The sequence below is a fragment of the Hakea prostrata genome, chromosome 9 (genome assembly GCF_041222555.1).
Source record: "Hakea prostrata isolate BN-2017 chromosome 9, UWA_Hpros_2, whole genome shotgun sequence".
NCBI classification, from domain to species: Eukaryota; Viridiplantae; Streptophyta; class Magnoliopsida; order Proteales; family Proteaceae; genus Hakea; species Hakea prostrata.
The window spans coordinates 1052438-1080318 of record NC_142608.1 but is presented as its reverse complement, the minus strand read 5'-3'; the positions used below and the strand labels follow the sequence as shown (position 1 = coordinate 1080318).

The following is a 27881-nucleotide window of genomic DNA, read 5'->3' as shown; positions in this document are numbered from 1 at the left end:
ATATTTCATTCTGAGCGTCTCTGGTCCTTCCGTGGCTCGACTTCGCGGTCTAAAGCAGTCGAACGAGCAAGAAGATACGTTGTAAGTTCCAAAATCCCTCTTACAAAAATCGGTGAAAGCAATTTTTAGGGCTTCTTTGAGGCTTTGGAAGATCATAAGTTCATAACACGATTTGATTGCTCCTCGTTTCATTTGCAGTGTTCAAACCTGTACATGGTTCATCGGAATTAAACCAGCGAACAGGATAGATTTGGAGTTGCTACAGGATTAGTTGGGTTTTAGCCCTTTTCTTATTGAACCATGATTCTAGTACAGTGAATAGAGTGATGTGATGAACACAATCATGGCGACTGGGCGAATACATATCTCTAGTTTGGATGGAAATGGATTTCCCTTGTCGAAATGTTCACGGAATTGCTCTTCCTTATTTACTATTCCGATTTCTGTGAAACCCATGTTCGGTGTCCCTCTCGAAACGAAGAAGGTGAGCTACATTTGGAGTTTCAGTTTAAAATCATCCAATTGCAGAACAACTAAAGTTCTACTAAAGGGAGAGTCAAAGGAGTCAGTAAATGACGGTTTTCTTGAGAAGGAATTGAAGTTTAAGCCGACATTCGACGATTATTTGAAGGCTATGGAGTCAGTTCGAACTGTCAAGGAGAAGTACTCAACTAAAGATGCTAAAGGGCATTATCCAAAGAAGGGTTTGAGAGGAAAAGATATTCTGAGTACACCCATTTTGGATGGAAAATTGAAAAGTTTTAAATTATGTGAGTCTGAGTTGCATGCGCATTCATCAGAAAATGCCAATTCCATGAGAGGAGATGAATTACCTGAGAGGGAAGGTCTGGGGGGAGGCAAATCAGGCTATAGGGGAAAAGGGATTAGAGGACTCAAGAATCACAGTGAGTTGGATGAGGTGGAAACGGAAGACGCAGGGAAAGCCCAAGCTTTAAGCCTCAATAAATTGGATGACGGAGCCAGTGATGCTAAGTCAAAAGTTGGAGACGGGGATAAGAGGAAATTGTCAGAAATAAGTGGTAGATGGATGAAAAATCAGGATATTAGTTTAGGACAAAAGTCTGGAAAGTTCAGAGTCGGTCAAACAGTGACTAACAAAGGGAGATCTGATGCTGTAAAGCAATTAAGTGGTAATGTAGCTCTTAGGCAGCAAGAACTAGGGCTGAATGAAGGTTCCATACAAGTAAAGAAGGATCAGCTGAACCAAGATATTAACAAGTCTAAGAATGTATCAGATGAGGTTTTGCGTGACGAGTTAGTCTTTAGAGGTAAAGTAGCAAGTAAGTTGGAGCACTTTGAGCCTGCTAACATTATACAGGAAGAGATGAGCTCTTCTGGGAACCAACTGCATTTTAATTTGAATGGCAGTGACTCTGAAAGCAAACCATTTAGTCCTGGAAGCACTGTTACACATGAAAGCCTGGGAGGGTACCATTTACGAGCTGGGGACTCTAAATATAAACTTTCAAGGAAAAATTTCAAGCTGACAAATGGAAGGAAGCCTTCGCTTCATATAGGCGATGATGATTTGGAGCTTGAAAGAGCTGCCTTCAAGTCTTTTGAGGTTTTCACTGATGTCAAGGACAGACCACGAGTATTGAGGATGGAAATGGAGGAAAGAATCCAGAAGCTAGCCAAGTGGTGAGCAAGATATACCTTTTGAGACTTGCACCTGTGATTGAATCCCAAGTCCAGCCATAACAATCCGACAACTATTCACCGATACTCTTACCTATCAATGCGGAAACTTAATGTTAGTTTTTATATGATAACTGCTTTGTTGAGAGTGGAAATGATAAGAAGTGAACATGGAAACCCTTGAAGTGACTCTTATCACAAAAGCACAAAAAGAAAACAAAATGTTGCTGGATTTAAACAATGGTGTGTCATATATGGGCTGTGCATACCAAAGCATTCCGTGCTCCCCTGTTATTAGATTATGTTTATTTAATTTCTCTTCCTTGATTTATTCATCTGTATTCTAAACTTTGTAATATCTAATATCATTGTCTATCTGTTGACTTACTGGATTTATTTTTGCTCTTTCTAGATCGGCCTTGCATCAGTTATATATATCATTGAGCAAGAATATGCCTCCTGCAATCTTGGTAATCTTCAGGTTAACATTTATTGAAGTCCAGCCAGAAGCATCTAGTTGGCTACTTGTCCCCTTTTTGAATCAGATGCGACTTTTCATTTGGCATAGTCCTCCTTTGAGTACTACAGCCTCTGATAGAGAAGCTTCTCACTGTTGAGTTGTTAAACCTGGGCAGGAAAATTGTTCTCAATAAAAGAGATAGCTTTTGGGAAATGATGGCTAGTGTCTCAAGAGAGCACAGCCATGTTCTATTTATAACAAGAGAAAGAGTGTAGCTATAATAGACCCCTAGAACATTACAAAAGTTACAAGGATACCCAAAACACCCACAAGCTCAAATTACCCCACTCCCCTGTGAAGTTGTGCCGCATAATGTGTCACACATGCCCAACTTGCACAAAATAGAAGGAAAACCCTCATGACCAAGCAGTTTGGCGAAAACATCTGCTAAGCGGTAGCTATATTAAACAAACTCAATATAGAGAACTCCTATCTCAGGCTTCTACTTGATGAAATGATGGTCTATTTCCACATGCTTTGTCCTGTCATGTTGAAGTGGATTGTGAGTAATACAATTTCAGACTTACTATGATGGTGCAGCATCATTGGAGAATTAGTGCTAAAACTTAGGTACTGTAGAAGGCTTTGAGCCGTAAGAAATATATGTATGCCTAATGCCCTGGCACACAACTCTGCCTCAGTGTTGAGATGAGCAACCACACTGAGGCAGTCAAACGGTCACTGTTTGTTCTTTCTATATGTGGTAGATTCCTTTTCTTTGTTGGTAGTTGGTACAAGAGTATTGTTATGGCATACTGCTATATTCATGTTTTCTATGCCAACTGGTATACACATATTTGGATTCAGTCAAAGGAGCAGTTCACTTCAAAATTGTTTGTTTAACAGGTTGAATGCTACAGACATCAATTTACCTGAATGGTTGTTCTCCAAGATTATGCACAGTGCAAAAATCAAGTTTTCAGATCATTCCATTTTGAGGGTCATCCAGATATTGGGGTCATTAGGGAATTGGAGACGAGTGCTGCAAGTCATTGAGTGGCTTCGATCACGTGAGCGCTTCAAGTCTTACAAGATGAGGTAAGACTTCTGTGGAAAGATCTGCTGGTTACATGTCTTTGATATAGAATCAAACAATAGAAGGTAGCTCTTATGTCTAGTGATATTATTTTCACCTTTTAGACTGTTATATAGACTGGTAAAAATATTAATGAAACTTAAGATAAATGTTGTAGTATTAGACAGGTTAAATAGCTTCCGGTCGAACCCAAAAAAAAGGGGTTCTATGGGGTTTGGTCCAACTAGAGTTGGACTTAATTAAGTACTCTATTTCAGTTTTAATTTAGTCTTATACTTGGTTCATTATTCTTATTCATAGGCGAGAGTGAGTGAGACTTTGCTTAGGATTTTGTTTTGTATTTTGATTCCAATTAGTATTTGAATTTTATTTCCTTTAAATAGAGTGTATTAGGTTACAATTTTCAGGTTGATAGATTGAAATTGAAGTGGGTTATGTGTTATTGAGAGATTCTCTTTCCCCTGTTCTACTTCCCCTTTCTTCCCTTCCCTATTCCCGTAATTCTTCCTTTGATTAAAGCCCATCATTGCAGACTGATAAGAACCCACAAATCGAATGCAAAACTAATATTATTTAATTGATAGAATAGCGAAGAACAATGATAAACTGGTTACAATGGTGCTAGTGACCCCCACAGCACATTGCTGCCCCTCAGCCTACGGCTGCCCAAATACTCACATAAAAAATCCTTTTTTACTACTCACATCTTACCCCTATTTATAACCCCTATTCAACCTTAATCTCCCAAAATCTCTCTCATCCAATAGTAAATATTCTGCAATATTTTGTCTGTCCCCAAATCCCTCTTATTTAGTAGTAAATATTCTGCAAATTATTCACAATATTCTGCAACCTCTTTCTTAGGACCAAATCTGATTTCTTTCACCAACTGTTGTTCGCCAGATTTTCAGCAAATCATTCCTCTACCAATATAGCATAATAATGTGATCCCAGGGCTCTATCACGAAAAGAAATGATTTAGTTATCAATTCTTTTCAAAAGCACTATCATACAGGGCCCTAGGTTTTTATTTCGATAGTTCTTTAGTATTTCTTTTTTAGTTGTTCCCTTTCTTAAATTTTTTAAGAGGGAGGGTGCTTACTGTAATTTCAAAAGCTTTTGGTTCTGGAAATTCACAGGATCAGTGAGTGGAGATTTTTCTTAGGGAGGGAAGTTACTCTCTATTTCCCCCCCTCTCTTAGAATTATAACTTATTTTCTATTTGAACTATATTATGAGTATGTTTCACACTTTCACTACATTGGAGAACACAAAATAGTTCCTTTTAAAAGGATTGCTTCTCTCTTTTTGCTTTAGCAGTTTTGTCAGTGGAGATTCCTAGTTTCAGTATTAGCTAGGCTAGAAGATTTCTTAGTTGCTGCTAGGTTAATGTTAAAGCTCATCTCCTTTCTGTTTCGGGGTTGATATCCTTTGCCATAAGGTTGTGATCTAACCGTTCTGCTCTCCCCCTGGCCTCTGAAAATTGTGCAGAAATTATCACTTCGGCCTGCAACTTGGGCTTTAGATCTTTAGGACTGCTTTGGAGTATAAAATATGTTTTTTGAGTTATGGTTGATTTATCATAAGCTTATGATGTTTACTATTTTTCCCAGACCGACCCTCTGCTATGACCGGTCAACTTTATAGGGCCGTGGGGTCACCTTTTTTGAAATCTTGTTGAACTGACATTTAGGAATCAGGTACTTGTTTGGCAACTAATTAACTATATCTGTTTGAATTATTAATTTGGAGCTTCTTTTGATTTGTTGAATTTTACCAAAAGGCTGTCCTTATTTGCCTAAATCTTGGTTTCAACCTAGCTATTTGTCAGTTTAATTAAGAATTTCCCAGATTGTGCTTGGGTTTATTATTTTCAAGTTGGTGGCCCATTACCTATGGGATTAGGGATTGCTAGACCCTTCCTGTAATACTGTTGCTGCTTGCCCTTTAGCTTTGTAAATTCCTTTTCATGAAATCAAGCCTTTTTGTATTTGTTTCCTCAAATTTTATTCAACTTTTTGTTGACTATTTGTTGATCATTTGATACTTGGCCAACTTTGGCATCTTATCTAAGTCCTTATTTGCTTTACAGATATATTTATACCACTGCACTTGATGTTCTTGGCAAGGCAAAGAGACCAGTGGAGGCACTCAATGTTTTTCACGCGATGCGGGTAAACCAGTCATTGTGTATTTGTGCTTGTTATTTGTATTCATTATGAAAGACAATACATTTTCCGAAATTTTATTGCCACATTTCCAGAGACTCTTTTGGAAAAGCTTAGTTTATCATATATATCTTTTTTCATGATTTATTTGCATTGGGATATTTATTTTGTGCATTGGTTTGTTCAAAACACCTTCCTTTTATGTTGCTTAACAACAGCAACTGAAGGGTCCACAAACATATCTTGTAGCATATGAAACAGTAGGTGTGTTCTTTTTTCAGATTTCATGAGATCTCTATGTGAAACACCTTCCAATGTTTGTTAACAGTTATATCTTCAGTTTATGACCTTAATAAATGAAAATAACGTCGATAATCATAGAATAAATCTGGACTAACTTGGTATTTTGCATTCTTCCAGAATCAGTTGTCCTCATATCCTGACCTTGCAGCTTATCATTGTATTGCCGTCACACTTGGACAAGCAGGTCATATGAAGGAACTATTCGATGTAATTGATTGCATGCGCTCATATCCTGAAAAGAATTTCAACAAAGAGGTGGTTCAAAAGTGGGACCCACGTTTGGAACCTGATGATGTTGTCTATAATGCTGTAAGCCTTACTTTTCTTAACATCGTATTCATTATTTTGTTTGGATGTCTTCTAGAGACTGCAGTGTCAAGATGAAATCCTACCTTCCCTTGCATTTTAGCATGTTTAATTGTCACTATAAATCTTGGATTATAAATTCCTTATTACAGTGTGTAGGAATATTTTTAAGTTTCTTCCTTTTGCATGTAGGTATTAAATGGATGTGTTCGGCAGAAACAATGGGAGGGAGCATTTTGGGTTTTACAGCAGTTGAAACAACAGGGACTGAAGCCTTCTAGCACCACATATGGACTTGTCATGGAGGTCTGAAGCTACTTCCTCACTTCAGTTCCGTGTGGCTTTCAAAATAGTCTTATCAATCTCTTCTTTATTTGTTAGAACAATCTTTGTGGGGGTGTGATGAGCATGCTATTTATCAATTTAGCTTAGTTATCTTAAAACTTGAACTTCTTTTCTAATTCTTGGATTTTTGTAGGTTACTTTAAGTTTATTAAGAAATGAAGCTAGGGTTCATCATTATGATCTAGTCCAAAATATCAGTAGCATGTTGTGTTTTTATGGAAGAACTTTGATGTGTTCATACTTCATTGTAGCTCAAATTGGAATTCAAGTCCAACTCATAGTTCAAGATTTGTCAGATTTGACTGAAATCTGCTATGTCTGAACTGTATACAATTGATGACCTTTTTTTGGCCTGGAACTTTTGGGTAACCCTAATTAAGCATCTCTAAACATATACGAACATTTAGTGTTATTGAATCCACCCAAAATGTACTCATACCTTATTTAAATCACATATATTGTGTTTTAAACCCTAGTTTGTTAGTGTACATTGTGCATACAACAATATCCAAGCCTTATCCCAACTTAATGAGAGATTGGCTATGTGTATCCAATAACAGGCAAACCCGGTGCCAAAGGCTTATGCACAAGCAGAGTTCGGAGAACAGTTTTCCTATGCAGTCTTGCCCCAACAATATTTGTTGGGAGGCTGTGTATGCCTTGACCTTGGGGCTCTAATTGGGGTCCACCAACCATTGCGCCAAGGCCCACCCCTCACGTGTATCCAATAATAGTTAATATATTAAAAAGAGAAGAAAAGGGGAGTGGGAGGACATACATCTAAATCTCGAAGAGGTGAATAAAAACACAACATCACATTAAGATCCAACTATATGGGGTTGACTACATGGATCTTTGATCTCTCATCAATACTTGAGGTCACACTAGGAGCAAGGCCTAAGTCTCACTGGTTGAGTCTCATAAATATGAAAATTGCCTTATAGATGATCTCGCAGGCATAAATTCTAATTGGTTTTCCAATGTTGTTGTCTCCTTTTTTAGTGAGCTTTGATAGCTCTCTTGTGTATACTGTACGCTGCTATATTAGTAACACCAAGTCACAGTGACCTAGTAATGTAGTACTGGATTTGATTGATCAAAATAGTAGCCAAATAGGATCTTTCACAGGGAATCAATTTCAGATTTGATTGACTTAAGATGAAATAGAATTCAGATGTGAAAAAAGGGCTGAAACTAGAGTGGTATTATAAAGATAATAGCATAACAATATGGGCTGAATAGATCTTCAAAATAGGGGCAAAACTATGATGAAGCAATTGAAGAGGCAATATGAGGGAATTGAGAATAATAATGTAACACCCGGGCTTCACACCGCAAGGTGGAGCGATTGGATCAAACACCAACTTACCTTGATCAAATATACGGAGTCTCCATAGAGAAGGAATGCTAATAAAGTAATTTGATTTCACTTGATGAGTTGTGTCTCATTTCTTACATAAGTCTCTTTATATAGCATTCTAAAGAGACATAAACATTTATGGTAACATCCAACCACTAGCTAACACTACCTACCTATTAATAACTCAACTACTACCTGACTCTTGACAAAGGAAAACTTCTTTGACAATGAGTTCTTTTATTTTCAAAGCACAACCCCTTTTATTGACTTTTCAAAAACTAGACTTGGGCTTAGGTCTAGAGCATGGAAATCAAAATATGTGGGCTAACTTTAACCCACTAAAACAGTCCTAGCTCGTGAAAGTCATGGGTTGATTTAAGTGATAGCTTTAGGCCTTTGATGGGCCTGACCCAATGGGCTTCTTCTTTCTTTCAATTCTGCATCGACTCTTCCTGGCTTGAAAACATTTGTCTCCGACGAATGAATGAATGACATGTAACGTTCATAAAAATCGGGATTGAGGTTCTTGAAATCGTCAGCATGAATCCAAGTACTATTATGTTGTGGACTATTCTTCCATTTGACGAGGAAAACATGGTATCCAGTGCCACGACTAGTGGTTTTGTAAGAGTCATCCAAAACCTCCTCAATGATGTCAGTGATTGGTGGCTAGAGTTTGGGCAGCCTAAACATTTATTCAGTGTCTCCATCATTAGAGTGGTGTCCTACATAAAGATGTAAGTCAGCCACGTTGAAGACATTGCTTATGTCCATTTCTTCTGGTAGCTCGAGTACATAAGCATTTGGTCCAATGCGTTTCAGCACCCTGTATGGACCCATCTTCTTTGGATGGAGTTTGTTGTTGACCCCATGTTGGAACCTTTCTGGATTGACATGAACCATCATCATGTCTCCCGGTTGAAACTCCACATATCGGCGATTACAATCAGCTGTAGCCTTATAGACATCATTGTTGAGAGCTATTCTTCGGCGAACATCAGCATGTACCTCTGTGATATGGCGCAAAAACTCGTCAGCCTCAATACTCACATATGCTTGTGGTGGTAGTGGGATTAGGTCTATAGGCCGTGGGGGTTGAACTCTAAGTAGAATCTCAAAAGGAGTACAACCCTGTTGTACGATTAACTGAGCTGTTGTAAGCAAACTCAGCTATGTCAAGTATGGACGGCCATGTCTTCTCATAGTCACGAACCAAGCACCTCAGTAAGTTTCCCAAGCTTAGATTCACCATCTCTGTCTACCCGTCAGTTTGTGGATGGAATGCAGTTGAAAACTGTTACTTTGTGTTAGTTCTCAACCACAATGTCTTCCAAAAGTAGCTCATGAACTTGACGTCACATCACGTCACGATCTGAGACAATGCTACTTGGTGGTCCATGTAGTCGTACAACCTCCATAAAGAATATCTTTGCAATGTGAGATGCATCAAAGGTCTTGTGAGTTGTGACATGGTACAAAGTGAGCCATCTTTGAGAATCGGTCAACCACAACCATGATGGAGTCGTATCGCTCTTTTGTTGAGGGTAGCCCAAGTACGAAATCCATGCTAATATCAATCCAAGGTGCATAAGGAACTGGTAATGGTAAGTACAGACCTGTATTTTGCTTGGTTCCCTTGGCTAGTTGACAGACTCGACATCTCTTGATTACATGATCAATATCCTTTGCAATATGAGGCCAATAATTCCGATCGGTAACTTGTATGATAGTCTTATCCCTGCCGAAATGACCTCCCAAACCTTCGCCATGCAACTCCAGTATGATGTGATGTCGTAGGGAGGAATTTGGAATGCATAACTGAGTTCCCCAAAACAAATACTCATCATGAAGTGAGTATTTATGATGCTGCTTGCCTTGCTATAACTCCTTGTATGGCTTGTTGAAATCGTCGTTAGATGCGTACTCATCATGTATATGATCAATGCTAACTGCATGTGCTGAGAATGTGCTAAGAGTAAGTACTTTTCGGCTCAATGCATCAGCCACTGTATTCTCCTTTCCTGCTTTGTACTTCATTGCGAACACAAACTCTTGTAGATAAGCAACTCATTTAGCGTGTCTGTTGTTAATCGACTTCTGTGAATGTAAATACTTGAGGGCCTCATGATCGGTATAGAGAATGAACTCTCTGCCGATGAGATAATGTCTCCAATGGTGTAACTCTTGATTACAACATAGAGCTTCAGATCATATGTCGAATAGCGTCGGTTGGCATCATTGATCTTCTCGCTATAAAAAGTGATAGGGTGTCCTCCTTGCATCAATATACCTCCTAGACCAGCATCAGTTGCTACCTCAAATATAAGGTCAAAATCTAGCGGGCAAGCATCATTGATTTTCTGCTATAGAAAGTGACAGGGTGTCCTCCTTGCATTAATACACCTCCTAAACCAACATGTGAGGCATCAGTTGCTACCTCAAATATACGGTCAAAATTTGGTAGGCAAAGTATTGGAGCCTCTGTCATCTTTTGCTTGATAAGATGAAAGGCTTTGGTTGCCGCTGTTGTCCACTTGAACTCACCTTTGCCTTGCTTCAAACACTCGGTAATAGGTGCCACGACTGCACTAAAGTTCCGAATGAATCTTCTGTAAAACGATACAAGTCCATGAAAACTACGAACCTCGGTGATTGTCTTTGGTGTAGCCCAATCTGTTATACTTTTTATCTTCTCTGGATCAACTTCAACCCCTTGTGATGAGACAATAAAACGTAGGAACACAACCTTTGGCAACATAAAGGAGCATTTCTTGAGATTGATGTTTAGCTTCTCATGGCGAAGCAATCTCAAGACTTGTCGTCTGGATGCTTGCTTTAGATCAATATATCATCAAAGTATACGACCAAAAATCGACCAATAAAAGGACGGAGTACCTGTGTCATCACCCTCATGAATGTACTAGGTGCATTCGTCAGACCAAAAGGCATGACTTTCCATTCGAATAGTCCATCCTTGGTCTTGAAGGTAGTCTTCCGCTCGTCTCCAGGCTGAATATGAATATGATGATAGCCACTTCTAAGATCCAATTCATAAAAGATCTTAGCCTCGAATAACATGTCTAGCATGTCATCAAGCTGCGGTATAGGAAACCTATACTTGATTGTGATCTTGTTGATTGCTCTACTGTCCACACACATGTGCCATGAACCATCATTCTTTGGCGTGAGTAATGCTGGTACAACACATGGACTTAAGCTCTCCTGAATGAATCCTTTATGTAGCAACTCATTCACCTGTCTTTTGAGTTTGTTGTGCTCTGTTGGGCTAAGGCGATAAGCCAGTAGGTTTGGTAACACCGAACCCGGTACCAAATCAATGGCATGTTGAATGTTGCGTATAGGAGGTAGCTCATTAGGCAACTCATCAGGAACCACATCAGAAAAATCAGAAAGTATCTCTTTGATGGGTGGAGGGAATATACCTCAGGTGGAGGGGTAACTTCCCTCGTTACAAGAGCCAATACCAACCCTGTATCATGGCTAGTGTAAATGAACTCCTTGTGAGGAACAACCAACAACTTCTTTTACGGCATGGACAACCACTTTTGTGCTTCATTGGTCCCCTTTGGGTGGGGGTCGGGGGCGTGGGGGGGGGGGTTTGGGGGGGGGGGGGGGGGGGGGGGGGGGGGGGGGAGAAGAGGATCCTTTGAACTTGAATACACATTGGTTTTTCTTCCCCCTGACCATAACATCGTTATCATACATCCATGGTCGATCAAATACAACATCAGTAAGATGCATTGGGATTACATCACACTATACCTCTTCCTCATATCGATGGAGTTTCAGTGGTACAGAACACTGTTGATTTACCTCCAGAGTAGTCCCATTCAGCAAGGATACCCGATATGGTTGAGTGTGCTCAGGGGCGGAGCCAGGATTGAACATGGAGGGGGCCCGAATGTATGTGGGCCAATGTGGGACCCACTGTAGGTCCCATCTTAGAATATATTATTATATTTTAATGTAGAGTCTACATTAAAAATTAGGTAAATTAATAGAAAATTCGTGAGTGTGTGAGAGAGAAATGAATAATTTGAGAAAGAGAGAGTGAATACCTGATGTGGAGAAGATTTAGGAAAATTCCAAAGTTTGCTAACTACTTCAATATTTTGTGAGACGTGTGAGGAAATAAAAGAGAAAAAATAGGAATAAAAGAGGAAATCCATGAGCGAATAAATAGAAATGAAAATAGGAGAGAATATATAAGTAGAAATTCATGGATCGTGAGTTAGTTTTTAAGTTAGATTTTAATTAGAATTTAACCTTTTATTCCTTAAAACTAGGGATTGAATGATAACCATTAGATAGAGATTATGAATGACATTTGTACCCATCATCTTTATTTTAAAATTTTATTTTTAATTTTTGGAGGGGGCCAAATAGTGGTATTTCACATTTAAAGATAGAGAAATAAGGAAAAAAAACAATAATATTTCCAATTTCAAAAAATCCGGGGGGGGGGGGGCATGGCCCCCTCCGGTCCCAACGTGGCTCCGCCACTGAGTGTGCTTCTCCACCTTCAAGTTTGCTTTCTTCGCAAAAGTGTTTGAAGTAACGTTGACGCAGCTCCCACTGTCAACTATCACCAAAGCGGTATTATCTCCGAACTTCATACGGCTACAGAAGATACAATTGCGCCGCCAGTCCTCTCCTTTGGTTTCAGCTACCAAGATGCAGCTTACTATATGAATGCCATAAGCATCACCTCTATTAGCATCATCTTCATCATATGCAGCTCCGTCATAGTCGCCATCATTGAGCGGGTATGGGAATAGATCAGAATCTTCTTCCTCTGTTGACTTTTCAATCTCAGCAACAACATTAATCTTTTGACGGTGTGGGTAATATTTAGCATAATGTCCAACCTCTTGACAATGAAAACCTTGGCTGCCACTAGTCATAGGAGCTTTGCCCTTATCTTGTCAGGTAGGAAATGTGGGTTGAGTAGGGGTTGTTGTAGTCGGTTTTGGTGCTTGAAAATTTTGCCTAACCTCCCCGGCTTGATATCCAAACCTTTTGTTGTTGGACGCCAATAATTCTTCTACACATAGGGTTTTTTCAGAACAATCCCGCACATTCTCTACATCCACAATGCCAATGGCCCTATTAATTTCAGGCCGTAAACCCAATCTGAAATGTGACAAGATTTGGATCTCCCTCTCTCGAATTCCTGTACGAGAAGAAAGAGAATCAAATTGCACCATATATTCTGCAACTAACAAGTTCCCTTGACGAAGAGAATTTAACTTGTCTTGTAGTCGCAATTGAAAAGTAGATGAAGTACTTTTCTCTCAATTTTCCTTCATTTCCTCCCATGTAGTAGGAGCTCTACCACGATCTTCCAACTCATATTCGCGAGTTCTCCACCAGTCACGTGCAGCTCCAACTAACTTGGTACGTGCTAGCTTCAACTTTCGTACCTCCGATAGTTCATACCAATCAATATAGTCATCCAACATTGCCAACCAATCAAAAAACACTTGAGGATCATGCTTACCTGAGTATTCTTTGAGTTCAAGCTTACCTTGTGTGGGCCACCAACATGCCTATTGAATGTAGGTTGTTCTTCAGCGAAATAACTTCGTAGGTGCTCCTCAAAAGTTGGTTGCACAACTGGAATCCTTTGGGTCCTCTCCCCATATTTCTTCGAGTAGGAAAATTGGCTACAGAATGAGATGGATGGGATTCTTCACCAAGTGGAGGGTGAGGAGCATGAGTAGAGGCAGCAACTTTGGCCTCCATATCTGAGAACCTCTCGTCCATTTGCTTCTGGTTCGCAGTGATTTGGTTGCTCAGTTGTTGAACCATCTCCATCATTGCCGCGATAGGATTAGTTGGACTAGATGGTTCAGAATTTTCACTCACTGTCATGGCTCTAATACCAAATAATGTAGTACTGTATTTGATTGATCAAAACAGTAGCCAAATAATGTAATGCCAAATAGGACTTTTCATTGGGAATCAATTTCAGATTTGATAGACTTGAAGATAAAATGGAATTCAGATGTGAAAGAGGGCTGAAACTAGAGTGGTATTATAAAGATAATAGCATAACAATACGGGCTGAATGGATCTTCAAAACAGGGGCAGAACTATGATGAAGCAATTGAAGGGACAATATGAGGGAATTGAGAATAACAATGTAATACTCGGGCTTCACACCAACCTACCTTGATCAAACATAAGGAGTCTCCATAAAGAAGGAATGCTAACAAAGCAATTTGATTTCAATTGATGAGTTGTGTCTCACCTCATTCATAAGTTTATTTATATAGCATTCTAAAGAGACATAAACATTAATGGTAACATCTAACCACTAGCTAACACTACCTACCTATTAATAACTCGACTACTACCTAACTCTTGACAGAGAATTTTTTTATTTTCAAAGCACAACCCCTTTTATTGATTTTTCAAGAACTAGACTTTGGCTTGGGTCTAGACCATGGAGATCAAAATATGTGGGCTAACTTTAACCCACTAAAACTGTCCTAGCCCATGAAAGTCATGGGCTGATTTGGGTGATAGCTTTATGCCTTTGATGGGCTTGACCCAATGGGCTTCTTCTTTCTTAAATGTCTTCAATTCTGCATCACCTGGTCCTGAGCAGGAATGAGGATCTTTAAGTTATAACTGACAGGTTTTTAGTTCAGGCTTACAGTCAGTAACAGAGAACCAAGTCAGATTTGTAAGAGTAGGTATTTGAGCGCTACATGGGGGTCACCATGTGGGGTTTAATCACACCCAAATTTCAATTTCTATGGGTTGATCAAGCCCTGGAAGTCTCAGAATAAGGAAGTTAGAAGTTGCTGAATTACTCCGAAGTAGTGAAATTCAAAACTAGGTTTTGAATTAGAATTTTAACGGATAGGACTCAAAATCTCTAGCCAGCTAGAGGATATGCCTCAAATGGAGATCTTCAGGTAAGAGAATAACCCTTCCAATAGGCTTCAGTCTCTTCAAACCAGAGGGAGGTTTGCAGGGATACAGCCACTTGGGGCTGCAGCAAATTGACCTTAAGTCATCCTGTTTATATCAGTTCTCAGTTAATTTTCTATGTATGCTGAATCTGTACTCCGAGGAACTTCAAAGGCTGGTCGAGTGCACTTGTATAGGTCAGAAGCAATCCTCCAATCTCAACCCTGTAACCTGAAGGAGCTCTGAGATCAAGGCCTCATAATGAGCAACAGAAATAGAAGGTTGATGCAGCCAGGGGTTCTGGTTTGTCTTCTTACGTTAAGCAATCAAATCAGAAAGCCCTTTGGTCTCAAAGGTGAATCAAACACCAGATTATAACTTGGTAGCTTGGTTGCAAGTTTGAAAAGTCAAAATAGGAAGTAAAATATAGAGGGAAGTTCAATTGGAGAAGAGAAGGAGAGGTCTCTCACCATGTTTACTCATTACTTTCTCAAAGAGCAGCTGACTCTCAGCAAATTAAGTCTAACTACAAACAGAAGGGTATTCTTTTGCATGGTACTGGTTGTACAGATAATCATATAGTCATTGATTCCGGGGCAGACAGAAGCCAATTTCATCTCTGCTGATTTTGCTCAACCACTCAACCTTCCACAGAAGCAGCTCTTCAAGGAGATTTACAATAGTTTGAATAAATCTACGGGTTTGGGCCATTGCTTGGTCCCCGCCATTGGCACACTTGATACTCTTCTAAGATGATCTTGGCAACTAAATGCTGGCATTCTGTGTGATGATGGACATAATATCGTCAAGGTGCAGAAAGTAGGTCATGCATTATTACACCACATGCATTGTCAAACATAGCTCAGGGGCATCAGTCCCCACCTCCGGTGATACATCGGTGTATTTCCTTGTTCTCAGAGTTACTTTCTGATCATCTATTTCAAGAAATTTCCCAGTATCAAGATAATTACATGGTTGTCGTGGGTTTGCAACCGAAGTCATTGGTAATTGAATTTTTTCACAAGGGCTGATGTGGTTAGACATTGGACAAATTAAGAACCGTAATTTTTTCAGTCTCTTTCTTGTTTCTGTTTATCGAGCAATAGGTAGAATTAGAGTTAAAGTCTAAGGGCATCCACATTATGCCAAAAGGTTGGGACTGACTCTTGTCAGCTCCACGTAGGATCCTATGGAAGTGGATCTTGCACTGTTTTGTGTCATTTTTGTAACGTCTTTCTTCTACTATGTTTATTCAGGTTTGGCAAGATTTTATCAATGGTTCGGATTAACTTTGGCTGGCCGACAGTACAAAGTCTGGTGGAATAGTTTATCTAATGTATGTAACTTTGATTTTAACAATAGAGAAAATATAAACGCATAATAAGATATCTTTAAATGCATATTATTTCACATAAAGAAGATGTAGGTACACATCAAATGTTGAGACATTGATAGGCACCAGGAGTTCCCAGGTGCCTCTTAATTGCCATATATGTAACCTGAAGACTGAAGTAAATTTCATTTTTGTGGTGCAGTGGGCCCCAGCTTTTTTGTGTCTTTTTACTTTTGACCGTGCTCTTGCACACTCATGTCTTCTGATGAATTTAGGCCGTAAAGATGCATTTCAACTTCCAAAAGTAATGGTCCGTGACTGCTCTTGATCTATTAATTTAAACAGGTAATGCTTGCATGTGGCAAGTACAACTTGGTTCATGAATTTTTCAGGAAAGTGGAGAAGTCATGCATTCCAAATGCTTTGAATTACAAAGGTATTTATGTAACATTTCCCTCTGCAGCAGATAGTGAACTTTTTCTCAACAATATGTTGAACGGCTTTATGTCGCTCACTTGCTTGCAGTTCTTCTGAACACTCTTTGGAGGGAAGGTAAAGTGGATGAGGCTGTGTTGGTAGTCCATGACATGGAAAGGCGAGGGGTAGTGGGCTCTGCAAGTCTTTACTATGACCTTGCTCGTTGCCTCTGCAGTGCAGGAAGATGCCAAGAAGCACTCTTGCAGGTCTATACTTACATTGCTATTATGCCGTGTTTGTGTTAACATGATTTATGGAGAGGAATGTACTGTTACTAAAATGTATACTGACAATTCTGCTACTTGTCTTGATGTTTTTGCACAAAACAGTCTTTATTCCTGCCATTGTTTACTCATTTAAATCTTGCCTTCTGTTGTGATGAACAACTTATACAAGCCTAAAAGGTTAGTATTATAGAGAAATCTATAATCAGATATAAGGACGGCATTTTAGATTTCACCTAATTGTCTGAAAATGTAATGCTCAAATGTCAGTAGACCCAAAGATACTGAACTTTAATATATTGTGGGGGAGGAATACCTGACATTGCACACATGGCGTACAATTCTCTTAGGTTAAACTCTTGACTATTCAGATGTATTCTGCCTGTCTCATCATTTGGAGTGTAATGAAACTTTAGAGAATGCTTCTTTCAGCATAAATATACAAGCATGATTTGTTAGAGACCAAAGAAAATCAAGTGATTATCTGATTTTGAAGCCCAAGTGCATTTTTGTATCGCATAGTTTTCGCATTTTTTGACTGATTTAGGCTATTCTAGAGCAGTATAAGAGACACATTGACACCATGGGTCCAAAACAATAGGACCATGTTATAAGACTATACTAAATGATGTAAATGTATTTGCTTATCTATTCTCCAATGATTGTATGAGAAAATAAAGTTGTACCTAAAATTAAATAAAGCACCACTATGTTGAAAAATGCTATTTCTGTATCTTTTTAGTGATTCATTGCATGCCTGTTTTTGAAGAAAACAGATTTTTTTTTTGTGGAAGTTTTTATTCTTGATCTACTAATTGAAAGATTAGTTTGAGCAGAAAATACAGTGTTTTAATCCATGCACTTTTGAATGGTGTACGTTTGTAGAAAATAGTGATAAATTTCTAGCAGAGTTTAAAGTAATTACTTCGACATTACATTTCCAAATATTTTCATATATGGTACCATTTAGACAATTTCCAGTGTTCTTATTAATGGAAATTTGATTGGCAAGTTGGATCCCCTAACAAGAATGTACTATCTCCATAATTTACCAATTTTTGCACATTGTAATTGATTCTTTACATTGGGAGGAAGGAGAGCTCTTATTTTATGTTTACTTGCTAAGTAATTGGATGGCAGACTGACACTGTCATTTTCTGCAGATTGACAAAATATGTAAGGTGGCTAACAGGCCTCTCGTAGTCACTTTTACTGGACTCATTCAAGCTTGTCTGGACTCTGGAAGTGTTCAAAATGGAGCTTATATTTTCAACGAAATGCAAAAATTTTCCTCCCCGAACCTGGTAACCTGCAATATTATGTTGAAAGCATACCAAGAAAGTGGAATGTTTGAAGAAGCCAAAGATCTTTTCCTGAAGATATCTGAAAATGTCATTCACATTAAGACAGACGGTAATTATAGGGGTAGAGTAATTCCTGACGACCACACATTTAACATCATGTTGAATGCCTGTGTTGCAAAGAAGAAATGGGATGATTTGGAGTATGTCTATAAGCAAATGCTGCATCACAGGTACCACTTCACTGCAAAGCATCACCTTGGGATGATCATGGAGGCATGTGAGGCTGGAAAGGTAACCATTAAGATCCTGCTGTTTTACTCAAGTTGGAAATCTGACATTTTGGATCTACCATGTATGTAAATAAATGTTAGGACAATACCCTTTTCTCTATTCTCAGGCTGGAGGCCCTTTCAGCTAACCTTGTAGGGGAGGGTAAATATAGTGGCCTTAGAAGTTTAACCTAGGTGGTGCAAGCAATGTGGTTAAAGCATCACCTATAGTACATGTGCTGGGAAGGTGGGACTGTTGGCCTTAGGCTTATATTATTTAATTCTCCAGTTGCAGGACTGTGTGGTCTGATACCTTAAGTATATGAATCAAATATGCCAACCAGCCCCAGAAGTACTGTTATGCAATGGCTGATTATAGAGCCTCATAATCATCTAAAAGTAAGTAGCATAAGAGGAACTTCATATAGAAAACCAATCTGGTTTTAAGTAATAGATTTAAATCGTTGCAGAATTATAACTATTATTCAGTTTTTTAATTGAAACTGGTTTCTGAGAGATATTAGGAGAACAAAGTAGTAGAAAACAGCTCAGAAACTGATCTCTTATTAGCATAATTTTAAATATAGTGGTCACTGGTCACATGTCGCACAGAAACCAGGCAACACAATAATGCAATGGCTGCAATGGAGGAGGATCATGTCCTGGCATAATAGTGTATTGCAGGGGAACAAAGTAATAGAAAACAGCTCAGAAACTGATCTCTTATTAGCATAATTTTAAATATAGTGGTCACATGTCGCACAGAAACCAGGCAACACAATAATGCAATGCCTGCAATGGAGGAGGATCATGTCCTGGCATAATAGTGTATTGCAGGGGAATGAAAGGAAGCAAGAAAGAGACAGAGGGATAAGACTCTTTTGGGACTAGAAAAGTTCACATTAGCTATGATGTAGAAGAAAATAGGAGTGGAGAATGATGTGTAGCAAGGAGCTCAGAGCCACATACTTTTCACAAAATTAAATTCCAGTATACTGTGTAAATCAGTTGGGGAGTACATCCTTACATAGGACAGAAGCAGTGTTTAAGTAAACACCATCCCACTTGAAGTGAAATGCTAGCTGAATTAAATGGTCACTTGGCAACATAATGATCTTGAACACCAACATAGACAAGTTGCAACCGCTAGTAAACATGCACCCATGTGTGGGTCATATAGAGCCACAACTGGATACATGGGGTAGTGGCGAACGAGGTGAAGTATGGTGGCATTGTTAGAAAAAGGTCACTGAATTGATGTTGAAACAAAGTATGATTATCCGGGGATAAAAACTTTCATAGAGCAGAAAGTCATGTACCCCAGTGGATTAAGTTTTGGATTTGGAGAAATCTTGATATGATCCATTAATGGTGGCCTTTGACATCTATCATGATCACCCCATCGGCTGAGAATATATTTTGTCTGATGTCTTAGATTTATCTTTTGTTTTACACATGTTATTACTTGAGAAATTTGTTAAAGCAATCTAGAAGGAGGTGTCAAAGCACATCACAAAAAAAAAAGTATAAACCAAAAAAAAAAACGAAACAAATTAAACCCCCCCCGAAAAAAAAAACAAAAAAAAAAATCTAGAAGGAGGTGAGTCGGTTGCAACTAGTAGATTTTCCCAATTTTTCGGTTTGATTGCACATACAAGATTAGATATGCAAATTTAAATATAATTAAGCAAAATAAATTGAACTTAAACAAATTTGCAAACGCACAATCCACAACACAAGGATTTTATAGTGGTTCGACTTTACAAGTTTACCTTCACTCCTTTCTCGGCCTCGAGAGAGATTTTCACTAGTGATTTTTTCCCAATATGGTGGTTAAAGAATCAAACCTTTACAATCTTTGTTACGGGGCAAGAACACCCTTTTATAGTATTTGTTCACGAGCAAGAACACCCTCTTTACAATCTTTGTTCACGAGCAGGAGCACCCTCAACAATCTTTGTTCACGGGCAAGAGCACCCTTAAACCAATTCTAGTATACCTAGACTTAGAATTGGAAACAACTAAATACAATAGTATGGTTAGAGATTACCTAACAAAGGGTGTGATACTTTACCCCTTATGTGAGTGTGATTCAATGAGAGTTGTATGCCCAAATAGAAATGATATGCACCATCAATGACCTTTCAATAGTCTCTGTCATCTCAAGCTTAGCTTCCACAGGCTTCCTTAAATGCCTTGGTATGTTTTTCAAGGGTGGAGTAAGGTTGAGAGGTAAATACAGTTGAATTTTTGCAATTTGAGAGCTTGAGAGTATTTGGGGAGTAGATGATCAATTGGCAAGGTTCTAGCTCTCAAATGGGGTGAATTAAGCTTATATAGATGGCCTTCAAGTGCCTTAGCCTAACCCCCAATGGATAGAAAACGGACGACCTATGGCCCATACGGATCGCCTTCTGATCAGACGGATCACCGTTTGATTAATTGATTAAAATATAGCTGTTGGAGATTAGACGGATCGGATCGTCTTCTGATCAAATGGAGCGCCTTCTAGTCAGACGGATCTCTGACTGAGCTTCTGTGACTAAACAAATGTCCTTCTAGGGCCAGACAAAGCTCCTTCTAGTCAGAAGAATCTTTGTCTGAGCTTCTATGACCAGATGGAGCTCCATCTACAGCCCAGTGGCACAAGATTGGATTTTAAGGCGATTTGGGTTCTTCTAATTATGTCCTCATACTCTCCTAACAATGTCTTAGCTTAATCTAATGACATGATGCACAAGGTTTGATGCAGAGTGCAATTACATTTTTATATGCATGGTGGTGTCCTAGGTCCTAATTTGCTAATTCTGCTTACTTGAGCTTGAGTTGATGTTATTGAATCATCTTTTACTCCATTCTTCATGCTCATGTTGACTTAGACTTCACCATCTTGGTTTGGTCTTGGCCTTGACTTGGGCTTGGGCATTCGACATTGAGTTGGATTTCATCCACTTGCTCTCATATTGAACTATATATACACAGCTCAATATAACGAGTAGTAATTCATGTTTGTTATCATCAAAACTAATAGATGCTGATGTGGCAATGCTGATATGGCATTTTCTTACAAAATTCGTTCTCGCTTAGGATCTGTTGGGATAGCAGTGAGTGAAAGTGTAATTTACATCAAGTTTACTTCCAATCAAACAACCCATTGAAACATTTACTTTATTTTTTTTCATTTCATTTTTCTTGCTCATTATTACCAATGGAAGTGTTTCTCACTACTTAATTCAGGGAGAATTGGTGGAGATGACCTGGAAGCACTTGGTTCAGGTAGATCAAGTTCCACCTCCAGCTATCATTAAGGAGAGGTTTTGCATGAAATTGGAAGAAGGTAACTATGCTGCAGCCATCTCTTGCATCACTTGTCATCAGACAAGTGAAGTGCATGCCTACTCCAAGAAGACATGGCTGAATTTATTTAAGGCCAATGCCCATCGCTTTCAGGAGGATACTGTTCTTACATTGATGCATGAGCTAACCTTTCTTGTTACTGGCAGTGATCATCCCCACCCTACATTACAGCATCTAATATTATCTTGTAGAGAGTTTGTCAAGAACCATGTAACAGATAACACCAACACAATACAAAATGTCCAAAAACCCCTTCCTGTATAAATGAAATAATTGGTTTGAAGTACTTTATTCTATCCATTGTTAATGCTAATGGCACTGCCAGTGTCTCATGTAACTGTAGTAAAAATTGGAATTGAACTGAATATGTACATCCTATTCCTTGTGTCGATCTCTATGCAACTATAGGTCCTTTCTGCTGTTGATCATTGTCTTTTGAACTCGAAATCCGGCATTCCCTGCATGGTCATGGATGACTGGATTAAGATTGGTTAGAAGCTAGTGCTTTCTTTCATTTTTTTGGGTAATTATAGGCAAGTGGGATATAAAAACATGAAAGAAATTAAAGGAGACTAATGCATTGCAGTTACTAGCATCTTATGGATTCTCTGGCAAAAGTGTGGGCATTTGAATTTTCATTTCAGGCTCTTTAAAGCACTAAAATTTGTGGATTTCATTCCACTTTATTTCCTGTTCTTCTGCCCTCTGGAATAAATGACAAGGAAGCATCCATCAGAAAATGTCGCAAAAATATTTTACTAAAATTTTCTTACTACAATCAAATATTGAAGGGAAAATAATTCAACGTCTACAATTTCAGTCGAAAATTAAAAGGGTGTGCATATAAAAAAATTGGCATTAGTATTCTTGATCTTGACCCTGACTTGATTATCAAAAAATAAATAAATAAATAAAGATAAAAAAGAGCTTGACCTTGGTTTTGATCTTGATCTTAATTGATTCTAAATTGCTTGTGAAAAGGTGATGAAAAAATTGAGTATGTCGTTTGAGATATCGTTTAAATAATTTCCATGGATAGAAAGTTCTAAGCATCTCATTTGAATAATAAAATCTTATATATATCTTATAAAGAACAAAAGATCTAACATGAATCCTGTCTATATTCTAGTTTAATATGAAATAAATTAAAATAAAACTAATACAAGGTTGTGTAAAGCTAGGGTTGGGGTTGATCCATCACTTGAATTTGGTTCAACTTGATAGTATTAGGATTTGAGAATTGTGAAAGCCAAGTGCGCCCTTAAAGTAAATGGGGCCAATCTAGGGTTGGACATGAGGCAGGTTAACGTAGATTTGAACCAAGTAAGTTTTCATACACTGGTTTTTAAGGAAAAATGGACTTCAAACATTAATATGGACCATAATTAGTAAATTCGCTACATTAATATGGACCATAGTTAATAAATTTGCGTATTAATCACCGTATTGATTAGTATCTCGAATGCATAATCACCGTATTGCTACATTTCGGCATGTCACTGAAGGGCGACACGAAACCGAGCTTCATTACGACACCGACCGAAAGTTGTCGAAAAACCGTTGAATGTCGCCAGAAAATCGTCGAATCGGCAAAATATGGGCCAAAATCGAACTATTGCTGCCGGCTCTTCACCTTCTCCGACTCTGACGACGGAAAACTTCACCGCTATTGTTCCTTGCAACTTTTTCTTCAATATCTCTCTCTCCCACTCTCTCTTTGCCTACGTTTTCTTTATCCCGTCAAATCTCCAATTCTGTTCTAGATTTTGACCATGTCAAAAACTGATCTAAAATCTACACTGATACTAGAGCAGATAAAGCTTCACCTCACCTCCAACGTCGGTAAAGAGCTTACCAAGAAGATTGGCCTCGTCTATCAGATCAATATCGCTCCCAAGGTTCCTCCTTTCTTCTTTTGTTATTCTTTTCCTTTCGTTATTAATTTGGAGCCCTATTGCTTGCTGCTTCCCTTTCTAATCCGTTTATTCTCTGTTTGCTCAGAAATTGGGTTTGATGAGGAGAGTTATGTGGTTGATCTCAAGAAAGGAGAGGGAGGATCACGGATGATAGAAGAGAGTTTTTCTGCACTCTCCGACTTGCAATTCATATATCCAAAAATCGCTGAAGTATCGGCAAATATCGCCGTGTCAGTGGTGTCACCAGCCATCGACACGGCGACATGAAGAGATATATCGAACACTGTTTTCTGCATATCTTTTGATGTATTTTATTTAATTTAGATAAATAATATGAATATTCTTAATGTGTTATGATGCATATTATACTGAGAGAAAAAAATATTTCTTTTATTTGATAATATCGAAGCCAATGTTCGTGCTATAAATGGTAGTATAACACTAATTGAAGGTTCCGGAAGAGCTAATCTATTATTACCTGGAGACCAAATTGATTATAAATAATGCATTATTTTGTAGTAAGTTTCAAAAATTTTTATTAAGTTTCGAAGATATTTATTAAATTGATTATCATATTGAGACTACAAATGATGGTAAAAGTGAATATCTATACATTACTACAGAAGTATTAGATCTTTTCTCCCAAATTGTACCATACGAATATTCGCATGGTTGAAACACATGCTTTAGTAAATAAAAAAGAATATTGATTCTGATAGCTTTATTACAAGGAGGCGACTTCTTCTTTTTCATCTTCTACCAATTTAGAGAACAAGTCATCGCTCACGTGTCACAGAGGGCAGCAGCGACACAGGTGGTAGGCACCTCACTTCAGGTTGGGTTAGTTCAAGGCCTTGGGTTGAGGTGCATTCTTTTATCTGTGATAGATTGGGTTCCTACGATTCATGAGTTCTAGCCTAAGAACTTACACTCCAACAGGACCAATCAATTCCCTTGCAAATCCGTTTGACCACGCTTTTGCTTTTGAACCTTCGACAAGGTTCTCATAAGGGGTAGACAATGTTACGAGCCTGGTTAGGGATATAAGGATAATTGTAAAAGAATATTTGGGTTAGCATGGTCAGTAGTCCTACACTGTAAATGTAAGAGCATATGGCAGTGCAAAACAAATGAAAAATGATAATTCGTATCTCCTGAGTGTCTCTCTCCTCTGCTCGTCTTCCCCAGCCCTGATCTTTTAATTTTCTGTTCTTTCCCTCTAAAATTTTCATTCCTCTCACAGCATCTAAAATTAAGGTTTGTAACAGGCTTGCTGTGGTGATGGAAGATATAGTGGAAGGATTGGGTGTGTTTCAAAAGAATTGGTTTGTCAGTATTCTTCAACTCGTGTGGTGGGACTTCAATGATCCTACAGAGGCTGGGAACTTGTTACTGGTTGATTCTATCTGGTCCAACCAGTCTCTAGGTGAGCTTTGTACTCCCAACCACAATTTCACAATTGGCCTTCAGCTCAGCAGTTCAAGAGCTTGCTTACATATATAGTTTCTTTGAGTAATTTTTTAGTCTTCCATTCTGAAAAATAAAAAGAAATGCATTTGGGCCCCAAGAGAATCCCAAAGGCATCTGCTGTATAATACGAGTGTCAAATGCATAGGGGCAAGTTGGACATTTTTATTATTATTTTACCATAGATTCAAATGATCAAATTAAAATTTAACTCACGAATTGAAGAGGGATGGACACATGAAAATAGGTATAATGGATCTCTTTGTCTGATTATCTTAGTCTCAATACGAGGATTTTCATAAAACCATGAAGAGGAACAGGTGTTCTTACTATAAAAGGCATTGGTCAGGTTTATTGGGCAACTCATGGGTGAAAATCCAAATGGCCGGTCCATGGGTGAGTTTATTCATACTTGAAATACCAAGTAGGTCACTTTGATTATAATTTGTGTACACGTAGAACTCTTTACAAAATGTGCTATGGAAATTAATTAAGGACCAATCCTTATCATCAAACGCTGTTAAATTTTAAATTTCCAATTATCCTTCTCAGGTGGAAAAGTATATCAATAAGTTCACTAGTTAGCAACAATTCAACCAAAAAACCATAGTAAAAGTTACCAAAGTTACAACCTAATCATAAAAACACTTACAAGAAAGAAAAAAACCACTGGAAGACATAAATTAAAAATACCTGAACCGCTCCTCTTCCACCACCCTCTCTAAGGTGTGAACCAGACAGGAGGAAACCGAGAAAATTTCAAAACACTTGGTGAAAAAGGTTCAATGCTATTATCTTTTAAGTGAAAGACACTAGTACCTGTGGTCATTTCATGTACCTGTTGTCCTTCCCAACCGATTATTTCATCAAATGTGAAATATATACAATTTTCTCTAAATTGAGGATAGTCACGTGTTGATGCAGACGTTGAAGTACTCTTACTGATAAATAATATACGATCACCCAAGTCCTCCACCTGAATCCATCTTAGATTTTTCAAATCCAATTTGAATATCTTGAATGTAAGACTTCCATAATATCGTAAATCACCATCTTGACGACTTTTCACAACCAACAAAAAGTCTCCAAAGCATTCTACTAAATAAAATGTCCTCCGCTGCACCCTGCTCCGAATATCCAAATTATCCAAATTCAGATCCACAACAATGGGAGGAGGAATGTTGCAACTTGTTGTTTTAGGACGAGGAACCAACTCCACAAGTCTAAGATCACAATAATCATTAATGGCATACAATTTTCCATCATAAAGAATAATGTCTCTATAATATACTCCCAACTTGGTCCACCATTTGTCTTGTGGATTACAGAAGGCCATCATATGGTTAAAATAAATCGCAATTACCACGCAACTATCTTGCTTAGCTGCCACATAAGACGGAATATTCTTATGATCGAGATCATAATTATTAGCAGCACAAGCAGGAGTAGGTAACACTATAGCCTTATTGATTAAGTTCCTATTCAATGAAGAATGTTTAAGGCAATAAATGTCAGACACACCTTCCCCAAAGGGAAAGGTTAATAGCAGTGGAAGCTGAATCACAACTCCAGTTAATGGATTCAGAAGAAAAATTGATCCCTTTTTATGCACCATGATTAACCATCCTCCATTAGACCCAACGCATTGAGAACCATAGACGATTTCAGGAAATTGTAGCCTCAAAATTTTGTGATTACCATCAATGTTGGCCTGGGAAAGGTTGAAAAACTTAGGAATATTACCAAAATATGAAAAAAACATCAACCACGGCAACCGAGCCCGCAAGTGCAACCGAGACCGCAAGTGCAACCGAGACCGCAAGTGCAATGGCAATATTTTCTTGGAAGTCATTGCTGTTGAATACCAGGACTTGCAAACTACACCAAAGCTAAGAAAGTCATCCAAGTTTAATTTGTTTACAATGGTCACCCTGATATCTTCGGAAAGTGTATCCATGATATTTCTTTTAATGCCATCATCAATAATGTGATCAATCTTCGACCGCTTATAAGAGGAATTCATGATGCTTTTGAATGAATATAACCGAAACAATATAGGATGAGAGAACCTATTCTTTTATCTGTCTTGAAAGCTATATATACTGGAATTAGAATTAACAAATACATATATACTGGAATTAGAATTAACAAATACAGAAAATTAGAAACAAGATACAGATGATGAAATCTATGTTACATGACCCATTAGATTTTGGACAAATCCATGCAATTGTGTTAATCTTTTCATTAAAAAAATAAAAAAACTACAGAAAATTGGTGTTTACCCTCACTGTTGATTCTTGTTTCACAATCTAAAAACAGGGTCGTAGGATAAGGTGTCAGAAAGAATTCACGATAAACAAGAATTAGCGTGGAGGGAAGGGTGAGCAGCAATACACAAGAAAGAAAAATAAATAAATAAACTAGAGAAGAGAGACTTACAAGATATTACGCGTTTCCTACGATCGAAAGGTACAGGTTCATGGTATTGAATCTGCTTCTTCTTCAGAATGATTTCAGGTAAATTGAAAACGAATCACTCGAGCAACAAATCCTTCTTCAACCTTTTGGATCCAGTAATGGAAGATCCTCTCGGTCCTTGGGATTGAATCTGCTTCTTCTTCAGAATGATTTCAGGGAGATTGAAAACGAGTCACTTGAGCAACAAAACCTTCTTCAACCTATTGGATCAAGTAATGGAAAGATCCGCTCGATCCTTTCCTTGCCTTCGTTATCGAATTTCTAGGTTTTCCCCTGCCCTAGCTATACATAGACAAGTAAACCTAACCGACTCGTCAAGATTCCAAGTTACAATCGAATTCTGTTGCCGCTAGTTTCACAAGTGCGAATCATCTCCTGTGACGGGATTACAATCACAAATCATGTGGGCCTACA

The 27881-nt window shown here is 38.3% G+C and overlaps 1 protein-coding gene across 1 annotated transcript; it reads left to right on the top strand.

Moving 5' to 3' along the window:
* The first annotated feature begins 2 nt into the window (after positions 1–2).
* EMB2279 (pentatricopeptide (PPR) repeat-containing protein) lies at positions 3–22088 on the top strand. Its single transcript, XM_089167673.1, has 10 exons — positions 3–81; positions 199–1662; positions 3026–3217; positions 5308–5389; positions 5804–5995; positions 6185–6298; positions 16318–16408; positions 16498–16655; positions 17837–18268; positions 21484–22088. Exons 2-10 carry the CDS (start codon positions 332–334, stop codon positions 21865–21867), a joined length of 2976 nt encoding a protein of 991 aa, XP_089023799.1. The 5' UTR covers positions 3–81; positions 199–331; the 3' UTR covers positions 21868–22088.
* Positions 22089–27881: the final 5793 nt, after the last annotated feature.